This window comes from Stegostoma tigrinum, chromosome 10 (genome assembly GCF_030684315.1).
Source record: "Stegostoma tigrinum isolate sSteTig4 chromosome 10, sSteTig4.hap1, whole genome shotgun sequence".
NCBI lineage: Eukaryota > Metazoa > Chordata > Chondrichthyes > Orectolobiformes > Stegostomatidae > Stegostoma > Stegostoma tigrinum.
In genome coordinates, this window is record NC_081363.1 from 46513540 (window position 1) to 46535022 (window position 21483).

The following is a 21483-nucleotide window of genomic DNA, read 5'->3' on the forward strand; positions in this document are numbered from 1 at the left end:
AAGCATCACACCAATGATGAGGATGTACTAAATACACCTAAGATGCTGTTAAATCTTTAATCAGTTAGAAGGCTTTATTTGATTAATATGTAAATGGAAATGCCCAAATTCCTTTGAAGTCACTGCCCTGAGAGAGCTAAAAGATTTTATCAGTGTAAAGAAGAGGTGACTTTTTAGGTCAAGCAATGCTTGTTAGGTGTGAGTCCTTGTTTAGAACCTGTTTGTGTTTTGATTTCGAGTTAGACTGCTCGTATTTCTGAAGCCGGAATTTATAAAATGCCACATTGAGCAACTGTCTACAAATTGTGCGCTTTTTGAAAAAAAAACTTATCTTTAAGTACATACTCACCCCTTGAAGTCACATGTGTGCACGCGTGTGCATGTTCGCGTGTGTCAGAACACAGTAAGGTGGGGTCACCTGTAGTGCAACATGAACCCAAGATCCCAGTTGAGGCCATCCTCATGGGTTACGGAACTTGGACATCAGCCTCTGTTCGGCTATTCTGGTTTGTTGTGTATCCTGACGTCTGCCTTAGAGGAAATTTATCCAAAGATCCGAGGGTGAACGTCCTTGACTGCTGAAGTGTCCGGCAATTGTTGTGCGGTATCCGTTCATCCCGTGGCATAGCGTCTGCATGGTGTCACCAATATACCACGCCTCAGGGCATCCTTGCCTTCACCTATGAGATAGACAACATTGGCTGAGTCACATAAATATCTGCCGTGCATATGGTGGGTGGTGGTCCCATGTCCACGTCGAAGATCTGACATGTCTTGCAGAGATTTCCATGACACGGATGTATAGTGTTATATTTGATGCTGTCTTGAAGGCTGGGTGGTTTGCTGTGAACAATGGTCTGTTTAAGGGTTGGCAGTTGGTTGAAGGTGAGAAGTGGAGGCATGGGGAAGATCTTGGTGAGGTGTTCATCGTCAATGAGTTGAAGGCCGCGATAAACATGGTGTAGTCTCTCCGCTCCTAGGAAATACTGGACAACAAGGGATACCCTATCGGACGTATCCTGCGTCTGTCTTCTGAGATCATTTCACTTTTTTTTGCTGTGGCACGTTGGAACTGGTGATCAACAAGTTGAACATCGTATACTGTTCTTACAAGGGCGTCCTTCAACACCTTCAGGTGTCTGTCTCGTTCCTCATCCGAACAGATCCTGTGTTTGCACAGGGCTTATCTATAGAGGATGGCAGTTTTAATATGTTTGGGGTGGAAGCTAGAAAAGTACGTCATCGCAAGGTTATCCGTAGGCTTGCGTTAGAGTGAGGAACATAGGTGTACGTCCCTAATGGAATTGTGTGTGTCCAAGAATGAGACAGTCTGTAAACAGCAGTCCATAGTTAGTCTGATGGTGGGATGAAACATTTGATTTTGCTATGCATATATGCTATCCTGGGCCTTCTCAGTGTCATAATGACAACGCCCACAAACTGTAAGAGCAACACCTCATATTCCACCTTGGGAACCTACAGCCTAATTCACCAGTTTTAAAATCTCCCTACCCACAGCCTCATCCCAAGTCCAACCCTCCTCCTTATCCCTGCATCCTTGACCTGATACAACCTGTCTATTTCCTCTCCTACCTACCTGCCAATTGACCAAACCCCCAAGCACTCGCTACCTGCACTCACTTATCTCCATCCCACCTACCTTCCCCAGCCCCACCCCTCCTCTCTAATTTATTTCCGAGCTCCCTTCCAGCTCCCCATTTCTGAAGAAGGGTCCTGACCCAAAATGGCAACTTTCCTGCTCCTCTGATGCTGCCTGGCCTGCTGTGTTCCTCCAGCTCCACTCTGCGTTGTCTCTGCAGTTCGTGCTATGCAGTTGTTTCAGTGATTCCTCACCATGAATCCAAAGGAAGAAAATGTTGTCAATGTGTCTGGTGTATAGCATTGGTCGGAGGTTCTGTGCAGTGAAGAGGTCTTGTTGAACCAGTGCATGAAAATGTTGGCATATTGGGGAGCAAACCTGGTCCCCATGGCTGTTCTGTGTGCCTTGGTGAAGAACTGGACATTAAAGGTGAAGACATTGCGGTCAAAGATGAAGCAGGTGAGCTGTAGAGTAGCATCTGGAAATTGGCAGTTGGTGGCATTGAGTACTCTCATTGTTGTGGCAATGGAGCTGTGGTGGGGGTTGCTGGTGTAGAGTGCCAAAATATCCACTGTGACATGATATATTGACCACATTTTTTTCCTGTGGACCCATGGCGAGGAATCTTGAAACAACTACATAGTGATATCAACAAGTTTCATCTCATCATCAGACTTACCATGGACTACTGTTCACTCTTGGACACACACATCGCCATCAGGGACGGACACCTCAGCACATCACTAAGGCAAGCTTACAAATAAACTCACAATGCTGCACTTCTGTAGCTTCTACCCAAAACATATTAAAATAGCCATCCCCCTACAGACAACATCTATGCATACACAACATCTGTTCGGATGAGGAGGAACGAGACAGACACCAGATGATGTCGAAGGACACCCTCATAGGAACAGGATACAATGCTCAACTCATCGATCCCCAGTTCTGATGAGCCACAGCTAAAAACCATAATGACCTCCTCAGAAGACAGACACAGGATTCGTCCGATAGGGTACCCTTCATTGGCCAGTACTTCCTGGGAGTGGACAAACTACACCATGTTTATCGCAGCCTTCAACACATTATTTAAGATGTGGATGCTTTGGAGAGGGTTCAGAGGAGGTTTACCAGGATGCTGCCTGGACTGGAGGGCTTATCTTATGAAGAGAGGTTGACTGAGCTCGGTCTCTTTTCATTGGAGAAAAGGAGGAGGAGAGGGGACCTAATTGAGGTATACAAGATAATGAGAGGCATAGATAGAGTCGATAGCCAGAGACTATTTCCCAGGGCAGAAATGGCTAGCACGAGGGGTCATAGTTTTAAGCTGGTTGGTGGAAAGTATAGAGGGGATGTCAGAGGCAGGTTCTTTACGCAGAGAGTTGTGAGAGCATGGAATGCGTTGCCAGCAGCAGTTGTGGAAGCAAGGTCATTGGGGTCATTTAAGAGACTGCTGGACATGCATATGGTCACAGAAATTTGAGGGTGCATCCATGAGGATCAATGGTCGGCACAACATTGTGGGCTGAAGGGCCTGTTCTGTGCTGTACTGTTCTATGTTCTATGTTCTATTATCGATGACGATGAGCACCTCGCCAAGATCTTCCCTACGCCTCCACTTTTCGCCTTCAAACAACTGCCAAAAAAACAACCATTTTGTAGCTTGTGGTGAACAGCGTTCAGGGCAACGTCAACTACAACACTATACAACCCTGTCATGACAATCTCTGCAAGCTATGTCAGATCTTCGACATTGATATTACCATCAACTGTGGGAACACCACCCACCACATGCATGGCATATCAGCGAGACCATGCTCGCTATTACAACGGCCTCAACCAGAATCCTGGGCTCATGTTGCACTTCAGGTGACCACACCACACTACTCACAGACACATGAATCTTTAGTGTGTATTTGTCTTGCAGATAAGTTCTATTTTGTTCAAAAAGCACACAATTTACAGACAGACAGTGTGGTGTTTTATAAATTCCTGTTTTAGAAATATAAGCAGTCTGACTCTAAACCAAAACACAGACAGATTCTAAACAAGGCATCACACATAACATGCACTGTCTGACCTAAAATGTCACCTCTTCTTTACACTGATAAAACCTTTCAGTTCTCTCAGGATAATGACTTCGAAGAAATTCAGGAATTTACATATACATATCAATTAAAACCTTCCAACCGATTAAAGGTTTAACAGCATCATTGGTTCGTTTAGCACATCCTCAGTGGTGTAACCCTTTGATCTTTTACTTATACTTATAAATTCTGAATCCAATACTCCCTCTCTCTAACACCTGAAGGGGTAAGGCTCCAAAAGCTTGTGTTTTCAAATAAACAAGCTGGCCTATAACCTGGTGTCATGTGATTTCTGGTGTTGTCCAACACCGGCACCTCCACATCGTGGAAGCTTTGGAGAGGATGCAAGAGAAGATAACCAGGGTGTTTCCTGGTTTGGAGTGTATTACGTATAAATAGAGGTTGGACAAACTTGGACTGGTTTTAATAGAGAATTGGAGGTGTATAAACTACAAGTGACATGGATAAGGTGGATAGTTGGATTTTTTCCCCCAGGGTTAAAATGTCAAATTCTAGGAGGGGGAGGTTTAAAGTTAGAGGGGAAAGTTTGAAGATATGCAAGGCAAGTTTTTTCTATTTTTATGTAGAGGGTGATAGGTGCCTGGAATGTGCTGCCAGCAGAGATGGTAGAGGCAGATATGATGACAACAATGTTTAAGAGGCACTTGGACAGTTGAACAGGCAGGGAATTGAGGTATACAGACCATGTTCACACAGAATGGATTAGTTTGACATCATTGTGGGCAAAGAAATAGTGAGTCAAAGGGCCTGTTCCACGTTCTAATTCAAATATTTGAATATGAATTTGGTGTTCATGCAGATCTGTGCAGGTGGAGACCTCAGCGATTATTGTCTATTGCTATTCTCTGTCGAACCAAGTTTATTGTCTGTTGTTAATTTCAATACAATATGATGCAGGGTATTTACAAAAAACAAACATCTGGTGTTTTTTCAAAAAAATTCACCCAAACTCATGGAATATTTTCACTTTTTTGAGACAACTCTTCACCTGACCTCAATAACTTTAGGTTGAAGCTCTTTTGGTTTTCTCCAGCTCAAACTTCATAGCACAATGAATGTGAAACCAACGCTTGGTTCAGAGTATTCTGGGGATCTTTTAAGGGAGGTAAGTAACTTGTGCAATATGGGATCTAACTAAGCTCAAGACCAGGATCTAAGCCTCCAGGTCTGAAAAAAAGGCTCTTGCGGCACACTGGTTGTTTCACTACCTCTGGAATATAAGGCCTGGGTTCATTCAATGGGGTACAGAAGAGGATCACTACGCTGATTCCGGAGTTGACATGGTTAGTTTAATGCAGAGAGATGGAGTAGACTGGGACTATACTCTTTGAAAATTAGAATCCGATAAAATTATGAAGGGAATAGATAAGGTAGAAGCAGGGAGGTTGTTTCCATTGTTGAGTGTGAAACTAGAACTAGAGGGCATAGCATCAAAATAAGGGGGAATAGATTTAGGACTAAGTTGAGGAGGATCTTCTTCACACAAAGGATTGTGAATCTGCGGAATTCCATGCCTAGTGAAGTAGCTGAGGTTAGCCCATTGAGTGTTTTTAAGGCAAAGACAGATAGGTTATTAAACAGTAAAGGAATTAAGGGGTTTGGAGAGGGCAGGTAAGTGGAGCTGAGTCCACAAAATATCAGCCATTATCTTATCAAATAGTTAAGCAGGCTCAAAGGACACCGACGTCTGCTCCTATTGTTCTTACCTTCATCTGCTTCAGAGGCATATAACAACATCTCTGAATAGGCTGATTAGAAATTATCTATAAAACTTTTAAAAATGCTAAATATAACCTAAATATCGAAAATTGAACTAAATACAAAATTTTAATATTCATATCCTGCAGGGAAACAGGACTAATTGGGATGAATACTAATGGATCAAAGGCTAGTTGAAAGTGCAGTCAGCATGAAAGTGATGTAGAATAAAAACAGATGCAGAGGCAAAATGTAATTTCAACACTACAAAGGCAAGAGGAGGTGAGAATGTCAAGAAGTAGCATATAACCAGGAATGTTTACATCCTTCAAACAATCACAGTACAGATGACAGATACTTCCAGTCCAAATACCATACACCTCCACTGCTTTGCACTACTTAATAAAATGATCAAATCAAAATTCTGGTTATTAACATGAATGCAAAGGAAGTTCTTTTAAAAACTGCTTAAGAGTTGATTAGAATTTAATCCTTAAGAGATCTCAAGCTGATGCAGGACCTCTATTCAAAACCAGGTGATAAAATATATGCAAGGAATTGAAGTCCATTATCATCAGTTGTGTGTAAAGTGACAGAATTGATTAGAGGTAAACCTTTGCCAAAATGCAAAAAAGAATGGATACAAGTTTGATTGAGTAACATTAAAAAGAGTGGAATATTGAGTACACTAGAACTCAGTAGTGGGACTACTGCTGCTTCTAATTTACATGAAAGCTTTGAACTTAGAAGCTCAATGGAAACTGATCAAATTTGCAGATGAAATCAAACTGTGTCGGGCTGTAAATCAAATAAATCATCCAAGTACAGAATCAGCTAAATAAATGAGTGGGACGATCATTGCCAGATGAAATTTAGTGCAGATAAGTGTAAGTATTCTAAATAGAAAAGAAAAAATAAGCATCACAAATACTAGGAACAGTGCTAAAATTGTTGCAATAAGAGGGGTCAGGAAGCCCTTACAATCTCAACATATTTAATCAACGCACAGGCAGCAACAGTAGCCAATTAGGTATTGAGCTTTGTCGTGAAAATAGTAGGGTGGAGATCTAACGCACAGTACAGATCAGACTATGTCTTCAGTTCTATGAAAGTGGAAAGCGAGAGTTTCTGTAGGTATCCAAAGATGAAAAGAGCAAGTAAAATGTGTTCTGGTCCTCTAGAGGGTGAGAATGGGACTTAACAGATAAAAAAGAAAATGGTGGATGAAATCAATAAACATTTTGCCAATGTCTTTCACTACAACACATTAAAAATATCCTAGTAATAGCAGTAAATCAGGAGATGGAAGGCAGAAAGGAACTTTGTGGAATACAGTAACTTAGGGAATGGTATGAAGCAAACTGATGGAGCTGCGGGCTGACAAACTCCGCAGGTCCTGATGGGCATCAGCCATGTATTTTAAAACAGTTGGTTAATGAGGTGACAGATATGTTGGTACTTATTTTCCAAAACATGCCAAATTCTAGAAAATTTTAATCAGATTATAAAGTAACAGATATAACCTTGTTTTTTTTGAAAGGGACAGAAGCAGGAATAGAAAACTATAGACCATTAGCTTGATGTCTGATTGTAAGACCTTGCCCATAGCAACCATTAAGGTGTTTATAACTGCACACTCAAAAATCCAAGGTAACTGGAAGTGTCAACATGGTTCTGTGAAGGGAAAATAACGTTTAACCAATTTATTGGAGTTTTTGAGCAAGTAACGTGCACTCAGGATGAAGCGGGGCCCCGCTCACATATAGTATATGGATTTCCAGAAAGTATTTGACAGGATGTCAAATGAAAGGTTATTACACAAAAGCAGGATCTCACAGTAGAGGGATAACATACTAACATGGCCAGAAAATTGGCTGGCTGACAGAAATCAGAGTTTGCATGAATGGGTCTTTTTCTGCTTGATAGGTTGTGATGGGTAGGGTTCCAAAGGAGTTTGTGCTGGGGCCTCAACTTTTTAATGTTGATATCAATGATTTAGATGAGGGGAGTGAAGACATGGTAGTTAAAATTGCAGATGATATAAAGACAGTTTGGAAAGTGTGTCATAAAGAGACATGACAGTGCAGATTAATATAGATAGGTTAATTGAGCAGACAAGAATCTGGCAGATGGAGTATAACATGGAAAACCACGAAGTTGCTCACTTGGGGGAAAAAAGACCAGAATATTTCTTAGAAAGAGATTCACTGCATTGAGGTGCAGAAGAATCGAGATCAGGGCTTTGAAAATGTGTGTCACAGCTCCTGGTAGCACTGCCGGCTAATATTTTGGAGTAATGGATACTGATAGTCAAAGCTCCATGGCAGCCATTGCTGTAAGTGTTAGCAGCTGTGAGATTCCATTATTTTAAAATAGTGGCCCAATGGTCGGATCGTGTAGCCTGAACTATGTCCTTAAAAAGCCCAAAGAGAATATAGATGTCTTTTACTTGTAAACCCTGTGGATTAAACAGCTTTCCTGCCTGCCACTCACACAGGTCTCACACTTGCTCCCCTACCCACCAATCACGCTCAAAAACATCTCTCCCTCTCCTCCTACCCCCAACTTTCATATTTCAGGGATTATGTCACCCTTTGTCCATTAAAATGGGCTCACAATGACAAAAAAATTAATTAAAAGTATTAATCTCGGTGTCCTACTGCACAAGTCATAGCAAGAACATTTCAAATATCGTGGCCAGTTTGGTCTCCGTGATTTACTGAAGATTGTAAATGTATTGGAGACAGAGCAGAGGGTGTTTGAGATTGATACTTGGAAGGTTACCTTGGGATAAGTTGGGCAGATAGGCTTGTTTAAACTGGACTTTAGAACAGTGAGTGGTGACTTGATTGAAGTAAACAAATTGTGAATGATCTTGACAAAGATGTTTTGCCTTGTGGCAAGTCCAGAACTAGGAGGCAATGTTTTAAAATGAGGATTGCCTTTTTAGGACACAGTTGAGAAGTTATTACTATTCTCAAAGGGCGGAGAGACTTTCGAACTCTCTGCCTCAGAAGAAAAGTCAAGAGTGAACAGAAAAGCAGCTTCGTAATAAAGTGAATGATAGTAATTTGTACAAGAAAAACTTTAACTCACGGATACTGTTTTAAAATAAGAGTGGAAATGCCATATGAGGGGGTTTAAAAGGCAATAATTCATGGCATGACACTATTGCACGAAACACCATTTGTTGCCCATCCCTAACAGTGTGGTGATGGGCTGCCTACTTGAAACTCAGCGGGGGATAGATACAACAGAGTGACACTTCAGAAGACTGCTAAGAGTCAACTATGTTGGTATTGGACTGGAATCACATGGAAACCAGGCTGGATAATTAGGGGTGGCCAGTAAACACTAAATTCCCCAGAGTGGGGAATTTAATCTTAAAACTAAACATAATCTATTCAATAATTGCAAAAACGTTAAATTTATGAACATTACTGCATTCTAATTGATCATCTTAATTATATCACTTGATTGTTATGGAAGGACGTACAAAATAAATATTTTTCAGTAAACTTCCAAGGTTACCAATAATCTCATTTTACCCTTTCCCCGGAATTTTTTGGTAAATAAAGGAAAAGCAAAACTTTCAGTGTGGAGGAGGTGGTGAGGGAGGCTAAGGTCAAAATTATAATTTTATAAATTAAATCAGAGTGTGTGGAAGAAATCAAAGGGATTGAAGACTAACATTAAAACTCTGCAGATTAAACATCTGAAAGACATGAGCAAATATGATCCCCAAGCACGACAGATGGTCGGCAGAGAAAACACAAGCATCCAAAGCAAGCTGCAAAGTGTCTACTTGAAAGTAAACAAATTCTTTTGAAGATCACTACACATCTGTGATGTTCTGGTATAATAGCAGAGATTGAGAAAGCAAATCAATAGCATTAAAATATTTACATTAATAAGATTTGGAAATACAAACACAAGGACAGGACAGAGCCACCAGAAGCGGCAGCAGAGAGGAATACAGTCAGAACGAAGTAATCCCAGGAGACGCCAACATTGACTCCACAGCCCATGCTAAATACTTGTGTAAGAAAACCTCCTGCTAATTACCAGCCAACCACCACAATCCAAATCCCCTCCCATCTGTTATTTGGAGGATGCACTGAAGTTGTCACTGGCATGCAATTCCGTTTTACGAGCACCTAATTTACGAATGCCATATTTATGAAAGTGATCCCATACAGGGACCTAACCTTAACAGCCAACATTTTCAGTACTTATATATGGCTGCTATGTTGTCTTGCATTGTGTTCCAACTTGCGTGCAAACTCAAGAATGGAACATGTTCGCAACCCAAGAACGGAATCCATTTGCAACTCAGGAACTGCGTGAAGGATTTTGACATCCATCACAAAAAATAGCTGAGTAGCACCACGTCTGACTGCGGCCTAATGGGCAAAGATACTGGATTGTGTCTGCAGCAGGTGGTCAGGGAGCCCCCAAGAGGGAAAAACGTATTTGACTTTATCATTTCCAATCTACCTGAAAGTGCTGCATCAGCCCATGCGAGAATTGGTAGGGTTGACCAATGTACAATCCTTATGGAGACAAAATCCCCATCTTCACATTGAGGATAGCCCCCACCAGGTCGTGTGGTACATCACCACATCCTGAATGGGACAGATTTTAAACAGATCCAACAACTCGAAAGTGGTATCACAAGTCAATATGAATACATTTGCAGCTGCTGAAGGCCCAGTCAGTAACCTCATAGTCAAGCATTCGACTATTACCGACAAGCCAGGGGATCAATCCTTGTTCAACGAACAGTACCCATTGTTCCTAAAATGAAAATGGTGGAGCTACTTGCACGCCAAGCATTGTAAACAACGTGATCGTTGATCCCACAAACAAGGGAAATGAGTTCTGCAGTCCTGTCACATTCAGTTGTGAATGGTAGTAGTCAATTAAAACAACTCATTGGAGGAGGCATCTCCACAAAACGATTATGGGGCCCAGCACATCAGTGCAAAAGATAATGTCAAAACAGCACTGCAGACAGTGAAGATGGTTTTCTAAAATTACAAAAGGATGTTAACCAAATGGGTCAATGGGCTGAAAAATTGCAGACAGATTTCAATCTGGATAAATGCGAGGTATTGTATTTTGGTACAACAGACAACGGTAGGGCTTATATAATTGAATAGTGTTGTATTTCAGAGGGACCGAGGGGAGCAGGTGCATAATTCTTTAAAGTTTGTATCACATTTGGAAAGGATGGTTAAAAAGACATTCAGTATGCTTGCCTGCATTGCTCAGGCCTTCGTGTATAAAGCTTGGGGCATTATGTTGACATTGTACAGGACATTACTGAGGCCTCTTCTGGAATATTATGCTCGGTTCGGATCGCCCAGTTATAGGAAAGATATTATCAATCTGGAGGCGGTTCAGAAGAGATTTACCAAGATGTTGCTGGGTATGGAAGGTTTGAGTTATAAAAGGAAAGGCTGGGACTTTTTTTCATTAGAGTGTAGAAAGTTGACAGGTGAAGTTGTGACATAAGTTTATAAAATAATGAGAAGTATAGACAGAGTTGATGGTAGCTGTCTTTTCCCTAAGATGGGGAATTTCAAGAATAGGGAGCACATTTTTTTAACTGAGAGGAGAGAAATTTAAAAAACACATAAGAAGCAATTTTTTTTTAAACACAGAGGGTGGCTCATGCGTGGAATGAACTCCCTAATGAAGTAGTAGATACAGGTACATTTACAACATTTGAGAGACTTTTGGATGGATATATGTAGAGGAAAGGTTTAGAGGGATATGGGGCCAGGAGCAGGCAGGCAGAACTAGTTTGGGATTATGTGCAGAATGGACTGAAAGGTCTGTTTCCGTGCTGTATGTCTCTGACTATAACTATATTCAGTAAGAAATGCTGACTGGACATTTCCTCTCAATCTCCTCCTGAAGTTTCCAGCACAAGAAATGCCAGTCTTTCACCCAACCTGATTCACTCCATAAGATGCAGCAATGGCTTAAGGCACTGGATACTACAAAAGTAAAACTACTGAAGCCTCCAGAACTAGTTGCACATCAAGCTAAGCTGTTTTTCCAGTCTAAATCCAACAGTGGCATCCACCAAATATGGAAAAATTCACAGGCATGTCCTGTCAGAAAGCAGAACTAATCCAAATTGGCCAATTATCACTGCAGTCTACTCTCAAAGTGATAGAAGGTGTTACTGACAGTGTTACCAAGTGGTATCTAACAGTAACCTGCTCACTGATGCTCCGTAAGCCATTGAGGTCAAAACAGCTCCTGACTTCCAGACAGCTTTAGTCCAATATGGACAAAAGAGCTGAACTCAAGAGAGGAAATGTGCGTGACTGCCCCTGACATCAAGGCAGATTTCGACTGAGTGCGTAGTGTCAAGCAGCCCTATGAAAATTGTTCAATGGAAACTGGAGGAAAACTTTCAATTGAAAGATGGATGTGATTGCTGGAGGTCAGTTTTGTTAGCTGCAGGACATTTCTGCTGGAGTGCCTTTGGATAGATATTTTCAATCAACCCCTATTCAGAGATGTTATTACAAATCTCTAGAGCAGACAAGACTAGAACTTACGTCAGAGGTAAATCTAAGTTTCAGGGTAGTGTCCTAGACACAAGCAACTTTAGCTGCATCATCAAATGATCTTCCCTCTATTATAAGTATTGGAAGTGGGGATGTTCAATAATGATTAAGTACTATTTATGACTCCTCAGATATCAAAGCAATCCATGACCAAATACAACAAGACCCAGACACTTGCTAACATTCACACTTGGGTTGATAAGTTGTGTTTGCAAGGGACTGACAATGAACATATCTAACAAGACACAGTATAACTATTACCCTTTGACAATGAATAGTGCTACCAACACAGAGTCCCTAAATATGGGAGTTACCACTGAATAGAAACTGAACTGGGTCAGCCCTTTAAATTCTGTGGCTGTAAGGGACAAGTCAGAAGTGTGATGAAATACTCCCCACTTGCCTGGATGCGTGTATTCAACAACATTCAAGAAGCCCAGCATCATCCGGGACCATAAGAAGCCACTCTTTCACACCTCCAAAATTCATCCACTATCAATGCACAGTAGTGGCAGTGTGCACCATCACAAAATCCACTGCAGTAACTCTCCAAAACATTTTAAACAGCATCTTCCAAACCTGCAACATCTACCAACTAAAAGGACACGGGTAACAGATATATCGGAACATAACCACACACCCTCCCGACTTGGAACAATATCACTGCTCCTTCAATGTCACTAGGTTAAAATCCTGGAACTCCCTCCCTTACAATTAAATGTACGCACCTAAACCACACTGACAACAGGTATTCTAGTAGGCAATTTAACAAGGGCAACGAGGGACAGGCAATAAATGCTGGTCTAATTAGCAATGACCGCACGCCCAAAGCAAATAAAAAGTCTAACTGGGAAATTTTCCTTAAAGTCTTCTGAAAATAGCAACTCCCTTGAATATTTAAGACTGGGAGGACATATAATTGTTTGAATGTAATGTGTGCTTGTCAAAATTAAAGACAAGATTTTAATAATCAGCCTATTCACAATTATTCAATGTGCCCAGTTGCTCTTTCTACAGCTAGCTGTTTAAGTGAATTAAAAGCACTTCATATTACATCTTGCTGACGCCCTTTATTGATTTGTAACTCCCCAGCATAAGTAAACCTTGCATGAGATAAGGTTTTCAAAAACTGAAGTTTTCTGTGCTTAGAAGCTTAACACCTCAAAGTAGCTGCATAGATTGGTGCCAATAGAATCAATATCAAGGTTCTTGACCAGCAGACAGTACTCCTATAATCCTACCATAGCACATTAAGCATATTCTGAACAGACTAATACTTCAGCTTTTACTATTGCCAAAACATGAATTTGTTTGACATCAAAATTTAACTCTCTCTCATCTGAGAAAAATCAACTGTTTCAATAGATCTACAATAATCCACTAACATTTATAAATCAACATATGTAAGCACATGGTCCGGATTGATATTTGTAAATTATAATGTTGACATAAATAGTGTCTACACCACATCTATTAGATATTTGAAAGTGTACAGAAAAATCGGATTTGAATTTGTTCTTCCCTACTTTCCTTCCCAACACCCATTTTGGAAATATACCTAATGGTATTGATTTATTGAAGCTGTAACCTTAAATGACTGAATATCTTTAAAATTCAGTTTTTTGTGGGTTTCACTACAAACAAAAACCTTTCAATGCAAGAATTATCTCCACCTATCACCATCAGTGTTGTTTACTTCCCAGACAAACAGCTTCAATGTCTTGAAACCTTCAAGCTCAGTGATCTTCTTGGCTACGCATGCGCAAACCTACACAGACCTTGAATCTAACTTGAACATCAGTAATGCATTTGCATTTTCTCAGATGAATGCACAAAATTATAGACAACTTTCTGCTGGAAATGCAATGACAATATCCGCAAGAGGCATTTACATATAAACTGCTTCGAAATTTAAGTCCACGTAACACATGTGAAAAGCCAGAAGAACTTAGGGAAAATTGGTAATAGATGTTACAGTCCCTTAATTTTGTTTCAAAATTCAAAATGATCATGGTTATTAAAGTTCTCAATTTCACTTGCCCATCCTTTCCCCATATACTTGGAATCCCCAAGAAACCAAAAATCTGTTGATCACAGTTTATGAAGAAAAAGGTCACTTGTGATTCTATTGGCTGTAAGATAGATTGTGACAAAAACCAATTATGGGCAATTTGAAAGTGAGTGTGGCAGAGAGTATAGTTTTAAATCATCACGGCCAGAAGATGTAAGGTTCAAACACAGTCCATACCAAGTTAGTTAGACTTCAACAAGCAACAGTTAGATTTCTACAATTAGATTCCAAAATCCTGAGTTAAGACGGAAAACAGCAGCTAATGTTTTTAAAAAAAATTACTGTCCAAATGACCTATAATGCACTAGAACATGTGTAATGTTTCACTGGAGGAATGGATAGATACTCTTCCTCTTCTGATAGAATTTGCCCTGTTTTTATTCCTCTTTCATGAGAAAGGGAATAGAAAAATTTTCTCACTCAGTGATACTTCATAATTTTTGGGACAAAATGTGGGTTATATTGTGATCAAGTTGAAGTTTCTTTACAAACATATCAGCACCATCCTGTTGAAAATAGCCAAGCTAGTGCAAAATATTGGGGAATTCTGAACTCAAGTGCAAGAAACCTAATCCACATACACTTGAGCTTTCAATAGTCTTTTACATAGGCGTTTCCTCTGATTTAATTTCCAGATTTAATTTGTTGAATTAGCTTCTCCCAAATAACCTACATGTCACCAGGTAAGAATTTTCTGCCTGATGTATCGTGAACATATTTTTTAATTGCAACATTCTAGTGCCCATAGAAGTGGCAGAGGTCATTGCTGGTTTTCTAAACAAATTATGATCGTGTAACTGGGTTCAATACAATTTCTGTATTTGAGTTTCAAAGATGGCAATTCCAGGAGCAGGGGGCGGGGGGGGGAGAAAAACTTCTTATTTCTCAATGCGAATGTTTTCATCACGTCCATTATGGATGTGCTAGTGGCAGATCATCAATACTAATTGATGTTCAGTATCATGCCTAATTTTAATAGAAGAGTCGCTAGAAAACTCCTTTATCCAACGTATCAAGTAAACCATTTTCTGGATCTAATTCTTAGAAGGAATGTTATTGCTAGAGTGGACTTTGGAGCAGATCAAAATATGTCTAAATAGCCAGGCGTTTCATTGGACTATACACTGAGTTCATACTCAGCATGTGTACTGTAAAATAACAAATGCCATGGTGCTTAAGTTTCTCTTACTTATTTGAGGGCTGCAAACTTCTTCAGACAAATGTTTCCACTGAAGCATGACTCCAAATCAGAATTGCATCACCACACCCACCTGTTTAATCATTTTAAATGTTGTACAGGACAATATGACAATACCCAGTTTAAAAACATTTGGTGCATAGTACAAAGAAACACATGGGTAATTGCCATTTCCACAGTCCCCCATATACATACACGTTAAAAAATGTAGTCTTTGCTGATCCAATATTCAAGTTGTAGTTCGGTATGCCCATACATTTTACTGACGCATCTTTTCACAAAGTTCTCAATGTTATTAAACATAACATCCAAGTTAGAAGCTGTTGACATGACAAATAATGTTTGTTTATTGTCGCAATGACCAAACAAGAGAAAACAGTTCAAAACTTGTGGTAAATTACAAAACATCCAGTAGGAGAGTTTTTCTAAATTGTTAGAAAACCCATAAATAAAAGCTAAAAGTCCTACTGCATGCGCTCTAACTTTTTCATGTTCAGGCATTTTCACCTTCCACCACCATTTTCACTGATCCTTCATGATCTTTAAACTATCCTCAATTCCTAACTCAATCAACTTATTCTCAGATGCTTGAATTTTCATTTAAGCATGTCATCGCCCTATCTCCAAATTTCCATTCATTCCACTCCAGGTTCACGACCGTATGTCAACGGCCACACCCCTCAATTTCATCCATACAGGAGCTTGCCACCATGAGCAGACCCATTTTTGAGATCAGTCTAAACTCTAATTTATTTTCTTACCCACCTCAATTCTTCCAATTCTCATCATCCATAGCTGGAAAATACATTCCTTATAATTCTTATTCTCTTAATATCTTTTGAACCATTATCCTGATAGTGGGATATTTTAGCAGGATCTGCAGGTGAATGACCGCAACTTTTACTACACAGATTCATGTATAGTTCCCAAATAGCCTCCCATCCCTACCTTTTTCCTGCTAAAAAGAATTCCAATGCATTTCACAGTTCACAGAGAATCTCATGATGGCAAACGCTCGTCGAGTTTCGAAGGCTTAATCAGCAACACCATTCTGTCTTTTTGTGAAGTTATACATTTCTCCCAAACCTCCTCTAAATGACCACCTTCCTTTTTCCTTCGGATTTTCACCTCTAATATTAAATGCAAGATACTTGTGCATACTTGCATTTAAAACCGAAACGTCAACTTTCCCGCTCCTCTGATGCTGCCTGGCCTGCTGTGTTCCTCCATCTCCACACTGTGTTACCTCCACCATTCACACTGTTATCTTTGCTGCTGCATCTCCTCTATCCTCTCCCTTTATTCATACTCAAATCCTGCACTCAAACTCATGAGCTGAAGTCAGAATCTAACAGCATTGCCATTAGTTGGACTTACCCTTGTTTAGGTTTTTATACTTTTTGCGAGGCAAGTTGCTGAAAGAACGATCGATAATGGCACAGGGAGGGAAACAGGGCATCTGGGACCCAAGTGATCAGAGCCAGCAACGGTGCATCTCCTTAACCAATCAGATTGAAAGATTATGAAATTAACAGCACACGGACTAAGAAGGAAGTGCAATTTAAAATGGATGAATTCAATGTCAAATGAGGTACAAAAAGAGAAATAAAGAGAAGGAAAGAAAGAATAACAGATTGAGAGACAGAAATGACATTTTAAAATTCTTCAATCATTGAAACTTGAGGGAAGACTCCAAAATATGTGAAACGTTAATTTTCAATGCCAGAGAGTGGCAATAATTAACATTTCCCACAACATATAAAGGGTACATACACTGGGTAGACTTGACTTAATTCTGTAGCTGTTTACTTAATATAGCATATATTTAATGCATTTGAATGACAAGATCCTCTTTTTGCAATGCCAACAGTGGAACAATAGGTCCAAAAATGGTGAATATTTGGTACTTAGCACTTGCCTTAAATTGCTGTACTATTATTGTAACTAATATTAAACACCGTTTACCTCACCATAATTTTGACAGCAAAGTCTAGGCCATTATTCACACTCAAGAACTTCCCAGTTTAATTCTTAAGTCCTAAAAGAAAAGGGAATGGTTTGGAAAATGGGAAGAAATAAGATGGATCACTTTATAAAACCATCATTGCCTTCGATTAGCACTTTCTCGACCATTCTACTTTCTCACTCTCTTTACAGCAGAATTAATATTCAACTTCATTTGTCCATACAATACTCTCAGACTAATTACGTAAGGGTTAGAAAACCAGCCTGATTTTCATTTCCATTTAATAGGGGAAAATAAGGAAGGTTCCTCAACAGGTACATTACCAGATTAATATTTAAACAGCAATGAAGATAAAATAGAGCCTACTTAGTGTCTCCAATCGCCTCAAAATCTCTTAATGCTTTGATGCTCTTTAATACATAATGCTGTGAGTCAGAAGGATCTAGGTTTAAATCTCATTCCGTGATCTAAGCACACAAATAAAGGCCAAAGCTCCGTTGCTGTATTAAATCTGAGGCAACGTTCCACCTGTCCCAGGGCACTATTTTAGACAGTGGTGGGTAAGTTATCTCTGGAGTCCTGGCTAATATTTATTCCTCAATCAAATTCATGAAAATATTCTGACTGTCATTCAATGGCTATTTAGGTAATCTTACTGACTACATGTTGATGTCCCCACAGTTTCTACTTTACAACAGTGACTCCACTTCAAAAGTACTAAATTGGCTGTAAAGTGCTTTCAATATCCTGAAACCATGGAAAGCACTATATAAATGCATGTCTTTCTTCCCTTTGTTGTCACCCAAAAAACATGCACCTCCCCCATACAATTCCTTTTAGTTTATTTTCTGTCTCACCCACAACATGGATTACTTTCATTGCACCTATTTGTTAAGTGTTAGGTAGCATGTGTTAAAGTGCTAAGAAAACACAAGTTGTTTTTGTCTTAGTCAAAATCATTAACAATTTACACATCTGGGAGCTTCATTTGCACTCATGCTTTGTTATAGTCAACACATTTTCCACCATCTCTCTTTTGACTTTCTCCACTGGACTTTTACTGACATACTCAATGTGTTCTTAAAAACAGTTTTCATTCTGTTTCTGTACTAACAGCTCCACCATACACAGAGCTTCAATGTTGGTATCACCCGAATCAATCAGTAACATCATTTGGAGACAGTAAGGACTGCAGATGCCGGAAGCCAGAGTCATAGATGTGAAGCTGGAAAAGCACAGCAGGTCAGAGAGCATCCGAGGAGCAGGAAAGTCAATGTTACAGCCTAAAGTCTAGCTTCACATCTATTAAATCAGTAACACTGCCTTTCTGCAACATCACCCACAATGCTGGAGTTAGTACGTGAAAGCTAGCTACTGCTATTGAGACAAATTGAAATGTTATGACACTTTGTGGTGAAACTATCACAGCAAATCCATTGATAATGGGAACTGCAGATGCTGGAGAATGCAAGGTAACAAAGCGTGGAGCTGGATGAACACAGCAGGCCAAGCAGCATCTCAGGTGGACAAAAGCTGACGTTTCGGGCCTAGACCCTAGATCCTCTCTGATGAAGGGTCTAGGCCCGAAACATCAGCTTTTGTCCTCCTGAGATGCTGCTTGGCCTGCTGTGTTCATCCAGCTCCACACTTTGTTATACAGCAAATCCATTGTTTGTTTTCTATCAGCACTAATTCCTGATGCTGAGTTGGTCAACTTTTCCACCATTCAAATTAAACATGGGGACACTTATACAACCTGTTTGACCCTGAGCTCTGCTTTTCAGTCCCATGATTCTTCCCTCATTCTTCCACCACTAGAATATTGCTTGTGTTTTTTTTCACACAACCACTTTTCTTGGACATATTATCTGTAGCAGTTAGGATTTTGAACTAGAGGTGGAGACACCATCACTGTGCCATGAATCGCCCTATCACTGTCTGTTTATGCTTCTCCTTGTATTAATTTAATTAATTCCTTCCTCACAAGCCTCTCTCACCTCAGTCCCACAGAGTTCAACTAATTTACCATCCCAAATCTCAGCAAATTTACCTTTGTAACTTGTACATATTTAAATCCCATTTTGCTTTGTCTATCTGAAATCGCATGACCAACTTTGTGCGTCTGATTCACACATCGGTTGTCCTATCCGACCACAGCAATGCAGAGACGATGCATACCCCTGATCCCTGGGAATCTCTAACTAAAAAGCACTTGTGAATTGTGCAATTAGTTCCAGGAGCGAAGGGGCACACACGATTGTGATATACATTTCAACGTGATATTCCCTAAAACAAAACTGCTTACGGAGATCCATCACTGACAACAAAAAGTATGGGGGGAGGCGGGGTGGAGAAAGTGCTGCGCTTCTACGCCGCACTTTAGCCATGTTTAAACTGAGAACCTCAACAAGACGCATCTGGAAATCAGAGGTTTGAAACCTAAGCAGCTTTCTAAAAATGAATGAATGAGTGAGTGTGTTTACAACTGGGCACTTCTTCCAGGGGCAGGGTGGGCTCAGTCTAGTCTTATTGAAGAGCAGCCCAGGTGCTGATTTTTCTCCTCAATAACCAAGGGGGGGGGGGTATTTAAGGACAAGGAGGCGACACTCACGATACCAGTAGACGGGGTAACAGCCCTTGTCTATCACGTTGACTTCATAGAGGCCTCCGCGGACACAGACGGTCTGTACACTGTCCAGCCCCGAGTCCCTGGCCGCGATCTTGAGGTAGTCGCGGTACATGAGCTCGATTCGCAGCGAGTCGTATCCGATGAAGGGTTTCCAGGTCTTGCGGTCCTCCTTATAGAACCAGCGGACCTCCTCGCAGCCCAGCTCGCCCACCACATCGTACCGGTGCCGGATGCTGCTGGCCCGGCTCCGCTTGCGGTCCACCGTGGTGTCGCTCTCGCTGAAGTCGGCCTCTTCGTGGTCCAGGTAAGGCAGCGAGGCTTCCGACTCGGCCGTGAACAGGTCGAAGGTGTCCTCACTCAGCGAGCGGTACATCTCCAGGCCGAAGCGGCCCGAGCGCCGGCGGCGGTGATGCTGCGGCGAGCTGTCGGGTGAGGAGCGGGCGGGCGGCGACTTCTCGTCGCTCGGCGCCGACATGTGCGGCAGCGGCGGCGGCGGCGGAGGCTCCATGCTGCACCGCTGTCTATATATCTCTATCTCTCTCCCTCCCCCCACTTCTCCCTCCTCCTTCTCACTATCGCCGCCCCCCCCCCGCCGGTCGGCGGAAGTTGCTGTTACTCGGACTCCGCCTTCCAGCCTCTCATAGGGCAGGCCGGCCGGAGGGAGGGACGGACGGTTAAGCCGGGCCGGGGTGTCCGGCCTGTGCTGCTTGCCGGCTCACCGCTCCCCTCCCGCCCGCCTGCTTCCTCACGGCCAGTCGGTACTTTCTGTCTCTCTCCCGGGGCTTCGGCCCCTCTCCCTCTGTCAGCGCCTCCAGCAGCGAGTATCTTCCCATCTCCGACCCTCCCCTTCCCACCCGGTCCCGGTCCCGGTCCCGTCCCGCTCGGGTAGCGGCCAAACCCAGCGTCACAACGCGCCGCACGTCAACCCCCTGCCCCCTAACCTCCCCCCCCCCCCCTCATCCTGGGCCGGCATCCCCTCCGGCAGCCAGGGACAGATTGCAGCTCTTTTTCTTTAAAAAAATTGGAAAATATACTTTATTCATTAAACATATCTCTTTGCATTTATGCATTGGCACGAAAAGCAGTTCTGTTGTGTACAGTTGCATATCGAATAAATAAATCATTGGGCTTTTTATTTAAAAACAAAACCCGAAGACCTCTCTTACACATTAATACCGGTGTTCACATACATCTGAGGCACTAGGAGGGTCCGATAACTGAACGAACCTCATTTACCTTACGCAGCAATACCTCAGACAGTGAGTAGCCTTACTCCCAACCACCACCCCCCCGCCCCAAACACACAACTACACCTCGACAGAATGCCCAGTTCTGAGGCAGGGTCACTGGACCCGAAACGATAACTGTTTTCTCCTTCACAGATGCTGCCAGACCTGCTGAGCTTTTCCAGCAACTTTATTTTCGACAGAATGAAACCTCCCAGCCAGACCGGGCCGCCAGGGGAAACCGGGTCAGTGCAAAACTGCCCTGACTTATTCTAATTTGCAGTTTCCATCATCCAGGAGCATGAAAACATTTCCATGCAGTCCGGAAATTTAATTCCGAAAAGCCTGCTGTTGAGAGGCGTTTTAACCGTTCCGTTTTCAAAAAATACCGTAGAATTTA

The 21483-nt window shown here is 41.5% G+C and overlaps 1 protein-coding gene across 4 annotated transcripts in view; it reads right to left on the bottom strand.

Annotated features, from left to right (window-relative positions):
* The window catches only part of ddhd1b (DDHD domain containing 1b), a 79548-nt gene extending 58934 nt beyond the window's left edge, over positions 1–20614 (bottom strand). The window contains exon 1 of one of the 4 annotated variants that reach the window (XM_048537999.2): positions 19840–20614. In XM_048537999.2, coding sequence (XP_048393956.1) covers positions 19840–20365 — 526 coding nt within the window. In that variant the 5' untranslated portion in view covers positions 20366–20614. Of the gene's footprint in view, positions 1–349; positions 596–19839 lie in introns of those variants that run through there. The other 3 variants (XM_048537996.2, XM_048537998.2, XM_048538000.2) reach the window with 3 other exon arrangements.
* Between the last annotated feature and the right edge of the window lie 869 nt (positions 20615–21483).